The sequence below is a fragment of the Nematolebias whitei genome, chromosome 7 (genome assembly GCF_014905685.2).
Source record: "Nematolebias whitei isolate Nwh7 chromosome 7, NemWhi1, whole genome shotgun sequence".
Classification (NCBI taxonomy): Eukaryota; Metazoa; Chordata; class Actinopteri; order Cyprinodontiformes; family Rivulidae; genus Nematolebias; species Nematolebias whitei.
In genome coordinates this window covers 47,508,920-47,520,403 of record NC_056504.1, presented here as the reverse complement: position 1 = coordinate 47,520,403, position 11,484 = coordinate 47,508,920, and the positions used below count along the sequence as shown (strand labels likewise).

The 11,484-nt window shown below is 41.0% G+C and overlaps 2 protein-coding genes across 4 annotated transcripts in view; one reads left to right on the top strand and one right to left on the bottom strand.

Annotated features, from left to right (window-relative positions):
• LOC119412004 (zinc finger protein OZF-like) overlaps positions 1-4,787 on the bottom strand; it is a 22,790-nt gene extending 18,003 nt beyond the window's left edge. For both annotated transcript variants that reach the window (XR_005186920.1, XM_037678978.1), the window contains exon 1: positions 4,530-4,787. Coding sequence is in view for 1 of the 2 variants with exons in the window: in XM_037678978.1 (XP_037534906.1) it covers positions 4,530-4,539 (10 nt within the window). In the remaining variant the exon portion in view is untranslated. The remainder of the gene's footprint in view (positions 1-4,529) is intronic.
• Positions 4,788-7,693: 2,906 nt separating this feature from the next.
• On the top strand, positions 7,694-10,965 carry LOC119412003 (zinc finger protein OZF-like). Of its 2 annotated transcripts, none has more exons than XM_037678976.1 (2): positions 7,694-7,930; positions 9,445-10,965. In XM_037678976.1, the coding sequence occupies exons 1-2, from the start codon at positions 7,921-7,923 to the stop codon at positions 10,917-10,919; spliced, it is 1,485 nt and encodes a 494-aa protein (XP_037534904.1). In that variant the 5' UTR covers positions 7,694-7,920; the 3' UTR covers positions 10,920-10,965. The 2 variants fall into 2 exon arrangements, with proteins under 2 accessions (XP_037534904.1, XP_037534903.1); XM_037678975.1 differs by having other exon boundaries at positions 9,433-10,965.
• The last annotated feature ends 519 nt before the right edge of the window (positions 10,966-11,484 follow it).

Sequence of the window (11,484 nt, the reverse complement as noted above, 5' to 3'; positions counted from 1 at the left end):
CACCAAATGGAGGACAGAGATGTTCCAACCAGCAGCTCAGCTGACCAGATGAAAGTAGAAGCTGATGGAGAGGACTGTGGAGGAGCAGAAACCAGCAGGAACCCAGATCTAAATCCTCATGGAGATGCTTCCAGCTTTTCTGAGACTGAATTCAGTGCGGACGATGAAGAGGATGAGGATGGGAACAATCCTGACTCTCAACACTTCTGTGGAATCACCAACATGGGTATAACAAAGAAAAATACTTTTTGTATTTTAGTCTGTAGGTGACCTTAAAATACCTTTTTAAAAATAACAATTACTGGTACTTTAATTAGTAAAAGACCAAAAATGACCTAGAGACATTATTCCATTGACACAGCTCTAAATTAAAACAAACAAACAAAACTTACCCAAAAAAAATTAAACACAAATGGACAGAAGTTGCTGAATTTTTTTCAGGCACATGAGATGCTGACATTTTGAAAACTTTGCTCAAACACAATCCAGAATGGGGGGAAATGTCCATTTCTGCTCAAGTATAGAAAAAAAGAAATTGACATGTTTTCAAAAGGTCCCAGAATCCATCCCTTTGCATTTCTGGCTTGAAAGTTTGCAAACAAAAATGTTGTTTTTTGTAAATCAAAGTCTTCTTTTTTTTTCAGAACATACACTTTAAACAACAACAATAAAAAATAAAATAAAAGCAAAATTCCCTCCCACACCGGATTAGCCACACAGACGAGCACACACCAGAGAGGCATTTATGACATCTATACATTAATATCTGCTGACAACACTTTCAATATAAGATATATATTTGGCTGCCAAGTGTCCCACAATCTGAACAGATCTTTTCACAGTATTTCTATTCTTTTCCAAATTAATATGACACAGCTTCTTTTAAACAGTGTTCATATGTCGGGGGATGTGGATCCTGCCCTCTGCATAAAATAAGTCTAGTCTCCTGGCTAGAAGAGAGCCAAAAGCAATCATATTCCTTATGTACTTGCTAAAGAATGCATCCCCAAGGACCACCCCAAACAATGAAATGAATTGTGACAGGTACACAGTTTTTTTCATATATTCCAGAGAAAGTATCAACAACAGAATTGTAAAAGTCCAGAATGTGTGTAAGAGCAGCTAGAGTTTGTTTACAGTGGTTACATGGAGGATCCAGGTCAGTTTTAATCTTGGGCAGTTTGTCTTTGGACCAATGCAAACCACAGTCTGCATTGAATTACAGCACATCTCAGGCAGATTGAGGATGAACAAATGTTCTGAATGATCTTTGGCCATACTGAGTCTGATAGGGATTCCTCAAAGTCCATTTCAGTTTAAGAGGGCCCAAGCTGGTCTCAACGTATGAACTGAGCAGTGTATAAATCTTAAGGGTTGCCTTAGTGTATCTTAACCACAAAAAGTTTAGAGGTTTACAAAGGAAAACAGTCGGTTAGAACTAAAAAGGTTAAACTTTGTCATCTGGACCAGTTTAAGTGAGAAACGTTTTGTCCCCCATCCAGAGGACTTTCTCAGTCTATGGCCTGCCAACCAGATCTGTCCCATAGGTAGCCTTCACTGCTACCTATGGGACAGATCTGGTTGGCAGGCCGTAGACTGAAGCATAGGGCTGGGTACATTTCTAAAAATTCTGTACCAGTACCTTCACTTCGGTATCGGTTCCTGAACTGTACTTTTTTTGGTACCAATTTTATAATTAATATTAATTCTAACAAAGAAAATTACGTTACACATTACAGTACAAATTGTGAGTTTTATTCTTTAGCTTTGGTATTTTTCCATTCCAAGTAGTTTTCTTAAATAAAAATAAACAATTTTCTGGTCAAAATAACAGTTTCAAACCAGTGACATGTCACTGTCTAATGCTCACTGCTACATACTTTTCACTTATGTTGATTTTTCTGAAGAAAAACTGCTGTCTGCTTTCTCTGGACACAAACCCATCCGCTCCTGGCTGATGGTGTCTCCAGCAGTGGAAAATGTTTGCTCTGAGGGTGTGGATGATGCTTGCACACAGATAGCTGGTTGCCAAGTTTGATAGCATCAGCATAGTGTCCCTCACATTCCACCAGCAGGTCACTGGATTCACTGAAGTTAGGGTTGATGGCAGACTTCTGTACTTTTTGTATCTCTTCCTGAATCTTCTCTGTGGTTCTCTGGAGTTTAGGGCTCTTTATCATCTCCCCAATTGACATTAGAACACAAAACATCAACAATAACATGGTTGTGTTATTATTTCTCAAAAAACATTATCTAGGCTGAGAGATAAAGGCTTAACTAGTCAATAGGGGTGCACCGATTTATCGGCCCCGATTTCCTTAATTTTGGGAAATTGGCCAATACTTGTATGAGAAACCGATTTTACAGATTTTTATGTTTTAACAACAATTGTCTGAACTTCATTTATATTTCAGAGCACTATCTCATGGCCAGTTAAAACAAGTTTGTATTGTTTCTAGGATATTGTTCAAGGGTATGTTTTTCAACAAAATAAGATTGAAAATTGAAGGTGCATTGTGACCTTATAACACCTGACGGTGTTGATTATAAAACAAAATCGGTATCGGCCAAAATCAGAACCTGCAGGTGAGACTTTATAGAAATCTGTGATCGGCCAGAAAACTGCAATCGGTGCACCCCTACTGGTCAACAATATCCTTTTCAGCTTACTTTCTTCCTCCATGCAGCCTCCACTGTAGAAAAAGGCAGCAAACTTTTAACAACAAAGTTTGTGACTGTCCTGTGGCCCTCATCTTGCTTTTATTTTGTCCTCCTCACATCAGGGTCAGAGGCTCCTGAGAGAACAGAAACGGTGAACATTATGTGAACTGTTTAACCAGCTGACCATGGATGAGCACATTTTTGCAAACTAAGGTTTATCTGTTACTGTCAATCTTTAGTTAGCTTTTGATTTTAGCTAGCTACACAGATAGCCATAAAATAAAGCCACACTAATAACATCTTAACCCTCCTGTCGTGTTCGGGTCAAATCGGACCAATTTACAACTTAAAACACTGATAAATATTGTGTTTTAGATCTGATTGCCTCAAGGCCTTATGATATCCTCCACACTATGCACTTGAACATATAAAAGTGATTATCACCTTTTTCATTGAATTTTGAGTGTTTTAATCAACATTGTTATACCTGTGGTGTTCCCAGTCAGAAGTGACCGCCATAGGAAATGAATGGGTATCCAGACTATTTTCATCCATCAGACAGAAAACATCCCAATACACACCACCCAACTCACTCACTCACACATTTCAGACTGAACAATGTCTTTTGCAGGTACACATCTCTTTCCCGCGCTTATGTGCCGATCCTCCCACGTTAACCAACTTCCTGGTGAAACGATGTATCACGTCCAAAAAAGTTCAATCTGGTCCTCTGGACATTCAAAAAAAAAAAAATATATATATATAGAAACGTTTCGTCTCTCATCCAAGAGACTTCCTCAGTCTGAGGAAGACTGAGGAAAGTCCACCCAGAAAGACCCCCGGACCGGGATTTGAACAGAAAAATCTGGTCGAGAGGCGGCAGCTCTATCAACTGCGCCACCTGCCAGCCCAAATATCTTCTTTGTTAAGTGTGTAAAACTCTTGATTTATTGTTTGCTTTCCTTCCCTCCACTGACCACAGTGACGTTATTTACATGAACGCTCCTACAAGCACCCTGCAGATGTTGGACGCTGTCTATCATGGTGCGCTAAGATTCATAACTGGCTGTGATTATCGTACCCACCACTGCACCCAGTATTCACTGGTTAACTGGTCATCATTAACTTCACACAGACTCTCTCACTGGTACAGTTTCATCTTTAAATCTTGGTCTGCTGCCTTCATACATCTCCTCCTACATGTCTCTGAGTGAGTGCAGCTACAGCGTGCGCTCTCAGGACATCATTACCTGCAGTGTTCCCTCAATGAGGACTGAACTAGACAAAAGGGCCTTCTCCTATTCCGCTCCTGTTTCCTGGAACATCTTACAAAAAGATCTGAAGCTCTCGACCTTGACCTCTAAGTGGCTTCAAAACATCTGGTAGTTCATGGCAAAAACCAACGCAGACATGTTCCTGTTTTTAGTTTTCTACGTTCACCATATAATCTAGCTGTTTCTGCCATCTTATTTTAATTTGTATTAAAAAAATGTAAAAAAAGAAAATTTGTATGCCTCTTTTATGATTGTCTATTGTTTTCATCACTCTGTTGAAATCAGGTCTCTCTTGTAATTGAGTCCCCGAGGCTCAATGGGATTAACCTGTAGAAATAAATGTTGAATTAATTTATCCTTGATGATATTAGTTTGGATAGGATATCTCCAAACTGAGTATTGTTAAGAGATAAAAACAGCCTTCTGCTTCTTGATCTAATATTTAGTTTCTACATCTTGTCCACCTTAGCGCTAGCTTCTGTTAGCATGCTAAACTACAAACAGATAACACATTTAGTTAAAAATATAAATCCATCAACTACCTAGAAACCACAGCTAGCCAACATCGTCTGATGCTGAATGAAACAAACAAACCTGCGCTCATTTTCTCTCCAACTCGACAGTTCCTCTTCGTAATCTGAGATTATTCCTTCAAAAAGACCCGATGTTTCTCCGCAGCTTCCTCCAGTCTGTTGGACCCGCTGTCTCCACGGTTTTACTCCTCGGTGAACTTAGTTCTAGGTTGGATCTTCGACACATTCACTCCGTGGATTCAGCGGTGTCTTCGACCCGTTTCACCCGCTGCTGGCAGCGAGATTACGGTCAGAACTCCTCCGCGCGCTCCCTCCTCCTGAACGCTGGTTCTTTTAGGGACCGTCAACAAATTACTGAACGAATCAAATAAACAAAACAAAAAAAAACTACATCTCAAGTCAGAACATCAGGTAATGCTGAATTGTTTCACTAGCCTGGACAAATAAGACTCAGTCACTTTTATCTTTTTTTTTTTATAATGTCACCTTTGTATATATTTATTTTATAAAAAATGAAGTATTTTTCATTCAACCTTTATTTCTACAGGTAAATCCCATTGAGCCTCGAGGACTCATTTACAAGAGAGACCTGATTTCAACAAAGAATGATGACAACAATGGACAACAGCGACAACAATAAACAGTTATAAAAAGTCATACTTTTTTTTTAACAAATAGGATGGCTAAAAAAGTAACAAAAACCAACTAGATTCTAAGGTATTACCAATTGCATCCCTCTTTTGTGACAATTCAACCTTTATTTGTAAAAGTGAATTTTGCAAAGTGAATCAATGTATATTATTGCACTATTAAACAAATGTAGAATTTCAAATGCTAAAGTTTTTGTGATGTCTTTGCTGTATTTTTTTAACCAATAGATGGTGGTAAAGGTTGTCCCACTGTGAGCAGAAGAAAAAAATTCAGTTCTACTGCCTGTCTTTTTTTTAATTAGTTTTTTAAGACAAATGTATCAAGTAAAACTTATATGACATGGCATATATCAAGTATGACAAGACAAAAAAATGATAAAATACAATGGGTCAAGAAAAAAGGGAGAAAGTCCATTTTGGTGGCCTTTGGATTCCTTCTCTGCTCTTTGCAGATGATGTGGTCCTGTTGGCGTTATCGTGCCGTGACCTTCAGCTCTCACTGGAGCAGTTCGCAGCCGAGTGCGAAGCGGCTGGGATGAGGATCTGCACCTCCAAATCTGAGGCCATGGTTTTCAGTTGGAAAAGGGTGGTTTGTTCTCTTTGGGTCGAGGGTGAGGTTCTGCCTCAAGTGGAGGAGTTCAAGTATCTCAGGGTTTTGATCACGAGTGAGAGAAGAATGGAGCGTGAGACTGACAGATGGATTGGTACAGCGTCTGCAGTATTGCACACTCTGTGCTGGTCCGTTGTGGTGAAGAGGGAGCTGAGATGTAAGGCAAAGCTCTTTGTTTACCTGTGTTACCTGTTGTTTTGTCTGTACAGCACTTTGGTTGGCCTTGTAGCTGTTTTAAGTGCTTTATAAATAAAGTGGTATGGTATGGTTTACCGGTCAGTTTACGTTCCTTCCCTCATATGGTCATGAACTCTGGGTAGTGACTGAAAGAACGAGATCATCCATGGATACAGGCGGTTGAAATGAGTTCCTCCACAAGGTAGCTGGACTTTCCCTTAGAGACAGGGTGAGAAGTTCAGTTAGCTGGGAGAGACTCGGAGTAGAACCGCTGCTCCTCCACATCGAGAGGAGCCAGTTGAGGTGGTTCAGACATCTGGTAAGGATGCTTTTTGGGCACCTCCCTAGCGTGGTTCTTCGGGCATGTCAGACTGGGAGGAGACCTTGGGAAAGATCCAGGATACACTGGAGAGACTATGTCTCATGGTTGTCTAGAAGAGGAGGTGGCTGTGGAAAGAGATGTCTGGACCTCCCTGTTTAAGCTGCTGCCACTGCAACCCAACTTCGAAACAAGGAGCTCAATGGATGAATGGACAAACATTAGTAAACAAATATGTTTAAAAAAAAAACAAAAAAACCCTTAAATAATAGTTTTAAAATATTTGTCAATCTATGATGGAGGAGACCTTAAAAATAAAAGCCCAGTTTAGGGGACTCATTTCAAGTTTTGAAGTGTGATTTTATTAAAGTGACATGTGCATCATATTCCCCTCAAGTCTCTCCAAATGAGTAATTTAATGTCTGGCCAAGACATGAGGTTTCATGATGTCCGTGTTAAAACACCAGCAGAACCAGTTTCTGGTTCTTTAAAGACCCAGTAACTCCACTCAAATGTGCTGCAAGTCCCCTGCCTCCATGACTTGATGTGATTAATCAATCTATGTTTACTGTGAAATCATATTGTAATTTATAGACGTATAATGTGTGTGTGTGTGTGTGTGTGGGGGGGGGGGGGTTCCCCTTGGAGTTCTCACCATATCTCTTTCTCCACAAATCTTCATGTCTTCTTAATTAAAAACACCTGTTCCATCCTGTGTCAGTGAGTCTTTTCAGGTCTTGGAACACCAAAGTCTGGTCCAAACTAAAGTCTTACTCAGCAGAAATGCCGGTCTGTTTCACTGCATGTGTGTTTTAATTCTTTGTGCGCCTGAAGCTGGTGAAGAGCAGCAACAGTCGCACGATCCTGTGTTTCGGTTTCTCTGCAGACAACAATGTGCAGCGGCCTCGTGACAAGCCAGAGCAGCACCACACTCATTTTCACCGACTTCCTGAGAGCCTTAACTCATCCAGTCATAAAAATCACAACATTTCTAAAAACTTTTATCAATATAAACATGCACCGTTTGTGTTCTGTAAAAGCAGAATAATCATCTGAAGGAATGAAGCGTGGTCCAGAATGTTTTATCCTCATGACACAACAGATATTTATATATTTTATACTGAGCTCCTGCTTTTTTTATGTGACAGAACAATCTCTAACCAAAGTTTAAATAAAGACTGAAATGTGTTTGTTTCAGCAATAACTGATCACAGTCCAATATCTGGTCTCTCACAAAATGATTTTATTTTGTTGAACCACACAAATTGATATTTCATCCAGCCAACATGAAAACAATTTATTTTTCTATTTCTTGTACACAAATGGTGTTTTGAGTCAAGTAGGTTATTCGACACATTTGTAAAAAAATAAATAAAAAAAGAGACATGAGAACTTCATTTGTTTTCTCCGGATCACACTAGGACAACCTTTACCGCCATCTAGTGGTGAGAATAAAACACAGCGCGGAGGAGATCTGACCGTAATCTCGCTGCCAGCAGCGGCTGAAACGGGTCGAAGACACCGCTGAATCCACGGAGTCAAGGTGTCCAAGATCCAACCTAGAACTAAGTTCACCGAGGAGTAAAACCGTGGGGACAGCGGGTCCAACAGACTGGAGGAAGCTGTGGAGAAACATCGGGTCTTTTTGAAGGAATAATCTCAGATTACGAAGAGGAACTGTCGAGTTGGAGAGAAAATGAGCGCAGGTTTGTTTGTTTCGTTCAGCATCAGACGATGTTAGCTAGCTGTGGTTTCTAGGTAGTTGATGGATTTAACTTCTTAACTAAATCTGTTGTCTGTGTTTGTAGCTTAGCATGCTAACGGAAGCTAGCGCTAAGGTGGACAAGATGTAGAAACTAAATTATTAGATTAAGAAGCGGGAGGCTGTTTTTATCTCTTAATAATTCTCAGTTTGGAGATGCGCTATCCAAACTAATGTCATCAAGGATAAAAATGCAGTTTTACACACTTAGCAGAAAAGATATTTAAGGCTGTTTACATTCAGGGCCTGTGTCCTTCAAGGCCCGCATTTGTAGTCCAATCACGACGTTCACATATCCCACAATTCATTGCGCCACGGTTTGCAGGAAGTCTTTCTCCTTAACCAACAAAGTCCATGCTCAATAATCCAGGTATACAATCCCAACATTTTTTAGTCGGGTCATCTGGACAGTTTCTTTTTTCTTGTGCTGAAACGTTTCACCTTCCATCCAGAGTGCTTCATCAGTCAAGGAAACACACAACACAAAACTGATTATTTCCCCAACAGCTTACTCCAAAGTGGAACAAACCAGTTATGTTGGTGCTAAGATGAACCAGTTTGACATGACTGTTCACGAGGAAGAGGGCTGGCACCGGAGGAGGGGGCGTGCCAAAGAGACCATCTTGGCACCAACATAACTGGTTTGTTTGTCCAATTTAAGGAGTGTACTGCTTGGTGGGGAAACAGTTTACTTATAGAGCGCAAAATGTCTTTCTAAAAAAAGAAACTGTCCTGATGACCTGTGGGAGCATTATTGGATTTGGTACGTGGATGATTGAGCATGAACTTTGGTACCATAATGTTTAATTTTTTACATGTTAAAAATGACAAAATCTTCTGGGGTGGGAGTGGGGTGGCACTAAGTTTGTCACCTTTTTCATCCCTTGTGAGTTTGCAGGTATGAAATAAAATGAATGACGACACTTGTGAAAAGTCAGGGTTTATTGTAAAATACAGCTCGCAGGTCGGACCGAACAGCTGGACACACAAAGACAAAAAAAAAACCAACCTCTCAAACTAGCCCTGATCACCTTTATATCCTAAATGTACGTCAGAGGCTTTCATAAACATAACCTTGTTATTGCAAAGTTGTCAAGCAGACCCCATCTCTGGCCGTACGCCCAGACTTCTGATGCTGGTTCTCTTCCCGTAAGACACACATGTTCCTTTCCCGAAAGCGGAGGTCAGCTTGACCCAAAACTTTCCCCAATACACTTCTGTAGTTTGAAGTAAAGCTTTAAGGTAAACAAAAATGTTCAAATACCAGTATCAGGTGATCACATTTAAATATTATTGGCATTTAGATGATAATCAGACATTTATTTGTCTCTTACTGAATAAAATGTTGTTCCTTTGACTTGGAACAGTTCTGATCCACAGAACATCAATCAACAACACAAGTGGTGTATGAGTGAATATAAAGTTGTATTCAGTCCATATTGTCTGTGTTTCCTGCAGATGTTCAGCAGACTCTGCTGATCAGAGGAGATGCTCCTGAGGAATGGAGGCCTGATGTGGACCAGCAGGACCCAGAACTCCTCCACATCAAGGAGGAAGACGAGGATTTCTGGACCAGATTGGAGGGAGAGCAGCTCAGTGCGAAGGAGGAGACTGATGCCAGCAGGTTCTCATTCACTGCAGTTCCTCTGAAGAGTGAGGATGATGAAGAGAAGCCTCTGTTTTCACAGCTTCATCAGCAGGATCCAGGGCCCCTCCACATCAAGGAGGAACAGGAGGAAGTCTGGACCAGTTTAGAGGGAGATCAGCTCAATGTGAAGGAGGAGACTGATGTCAGCAGGTTTTCATTCACCACAGTTCCTCTGAAGAGTGAGGATGATGAAGAGAAGCCTCTGTTCTCACAGCTTCATCAGCACCAAATGGAGGACAGAGATGTTCCAACCAGCAGCTCAGCTGACCAGATGAAAGTAGAAGCTGATGGAGAGGACTGTGGAGGAGCAGAAACCATCAGGAACCCAGATCTAAATCCTCATGGAGATGCTTCCAGCTCTTCAGAGACTGAAGTCAGTGAGGATGATGAAGAGGACAAGGATGGGAACAGTCCTGACTCTCAGCTGGAACACTTGTCAGACTCTGGGTCAACAACTGAGGACGGTGACAAAGACTGGAAGGAGAGCAGAGCTCCTGAGTCAGCTGTAAACTCTGTCAACAAATGTTTCAGCTGCTCTGAGTGTGGTAAACAATTTCTGCACAACCAGTCTCTTCAGAGACACTTGACATGTCATTCAACAGGAAGACATTCAAGTTGTTTGGATCAGAAGAAAAATGTAGAGTCATACTGGAAAGTCCAGACAGGACCAAAATCATTTAGTTGTGATGAATGTGGTAAAATATTTTACAGAAAAGCACATTTAGAAATACACATGCGAGTCCACACAGGAGAGAAACCATTTGCATGTGAGCGTTGTGGACAAAGATTTAGTGAGAAAAAAAGTGTAGTCTCACACATGAGAGTTCACACTGGACAGAAACCATTTGAATGTGAGTTTTGTGGACACAGATGTAGCCAGAAAACAAATTTAAACAGACATATGCGAGTCCACACCGGCCAAAAACCATTTGAATGTGAGATTTGTGGACAAAAATTTACCCGGAAGTCCAGTTTAAACATTCACACGAGAGTCCACACAGGACAAAAATCATTTAAATGTGAGGTTTGTGGACAAAGGTATACCCATAAAAGTAGTTTAATCCCGCACATGAGAGTCCACACGGGACAAAATCCATATGAATGTGAGTTTTGTGGACAAAGGTTTAGGCAGAAGTCAAATTTAAACTTTCACGCAAAAGTCCATACTGGACAGAAACTTCTTAAATGTGAGTGTTGTGGACAAAGGTTCAGCCATGAGATAACTTTAAACTTACACATGACTGTCCACACGGGACAGATACCATTTGAATTTGAGGATTGTTGACAATTGTTTAGTCATTTAAATTTATTTTTTAAACTGTGGCACAGTTGGTAGAGTTGTCCCCCAGCGAGAAGGTTGCTGGATCAAATCCTGGCCTGGGACCTTTCTGGGTGGAGTTTGCATGTTCTCCCCTGCATGTGTGGGTTTTCTCTGGGTCTTCTGGTTTCCTCCTGCAGACCAACAACATGCATGTTAGGCTGATTGGTAACTAAATTGTCCCTAGGTGTGAGTGAGAGAGTGAATGATTGTTTGTCTCTGTGTCCCTGTGATGGACTGGAGACCTGTCCAGGGTGTCCCCCGCCCCTCGCACAGTGATTGCTGGACATGGGCACCGGCGACTCCCGCGACCCACAAATGGAAGAAGCGGGTAAAAGATAATGGCTGATTCAGTTATGTCGTGGAAAAACTAAAACGTCGATTCACATTGTCATATTTAAAATATGCTTTTATTTTGAAATTCCCAAGGCACGTCTGTGTCACCATTTCCGTGCGCGGCTGTGCTCTGCAGCCGCCTCAGCAACATGACAGACGAGGCAGAAAACACAGATGATGACATTCACTCTCCTGC